The sequence below is a fragment of the Gavialis gangeticus genome, unplaced genomic scaffold (assembly GCF_001723915.1).
Source record: "Gavialis gangeticus isolate Ggan-Ray unplaced genomic scaffold, GavGan_comp1, whole genome shotgun sequence".
NCBI classification, from domain to species: domain Eukaryota; kingdom Metazoa; phylum Chordata; order Crocodylia; family Gavialidae; genus Gavialis; species Gavialis gangeticus.
The window spans coordinates 40938468-40938950 of record NW_017728993.1 but is presented as its reverse complement, the minus strand read 5'-3'; the positions used below and the strand labels follow the sequence as shown (position 1 = coordinate 40938950).

General features: G+C 77.4%; 1 protein-coding gene across 1 annotated transcript in view; it reads left to right on the top strand.

Moving 5' to 3' along the window:
* Positions 1–483, top strand: part of GFI1 (growth factor independent 1 transcriptional repressor) — a 9148-nt gene that overhangs the window by 225 nt on the left and 8440 nt on the right. The window contains exons 1-2 of the mRNA XM_019501609.1: positions 1–52; positions 219–410. The exon at positions 1–52 is cut by the window's left edge and continues 225 nt beyond it. Of these exons, the coding sequence (XP_019357154.1) occupies positions 1–52; positions 219–410 (244 nt within the window). The remainder of the gene's footprint in view (positions 53–218; positions 411–483) is intronic.

The window sequence follows — 483 nt, the reverse complement described above, 5'->3', positions numbered from 1 at the left end:
GACGAGGACTACGGCCTGCGGCTGCACAGCGTCCTGGCGCACATCTGCGCAGGTAGGGGCAGGGGCAGCGGCAGGGCGAGGGCCGGGCCGGGGAGGGCTGCCCCGTCGGGGCCGGGGGCGGCTTGGCTACAGCAGCCCGAGGGCGCTGGACGGCCGGGCCGGGGCCGGTGGAACTGGCGGGTCCCTGTAAGTGGCACCGTGGTCTGTCGCCCGCACAGACGGCCAGATCGCGGGCGAGGCGGGCCTCCCGGAGCCGGAGCACCCCCAGGGCCGCTTCTCTCCGGACTCGCACCTCACCGAGGCCGCCGACGGCACGTCCGAGTCGGCGCCCAGCTGCGAGGGCAGCGTGTGCGACCGGGCCTCGGAGCTGGAGGACTTCTGGAGACCGCCCTCGCCCTCCGCCTCGCCAGGTAGGGCCGCGTCGGCCGCCCCCTTCCCCGACACCGCAGGGGGGCACCCCTGGCTCCGCCGCGCCCCGAGCCC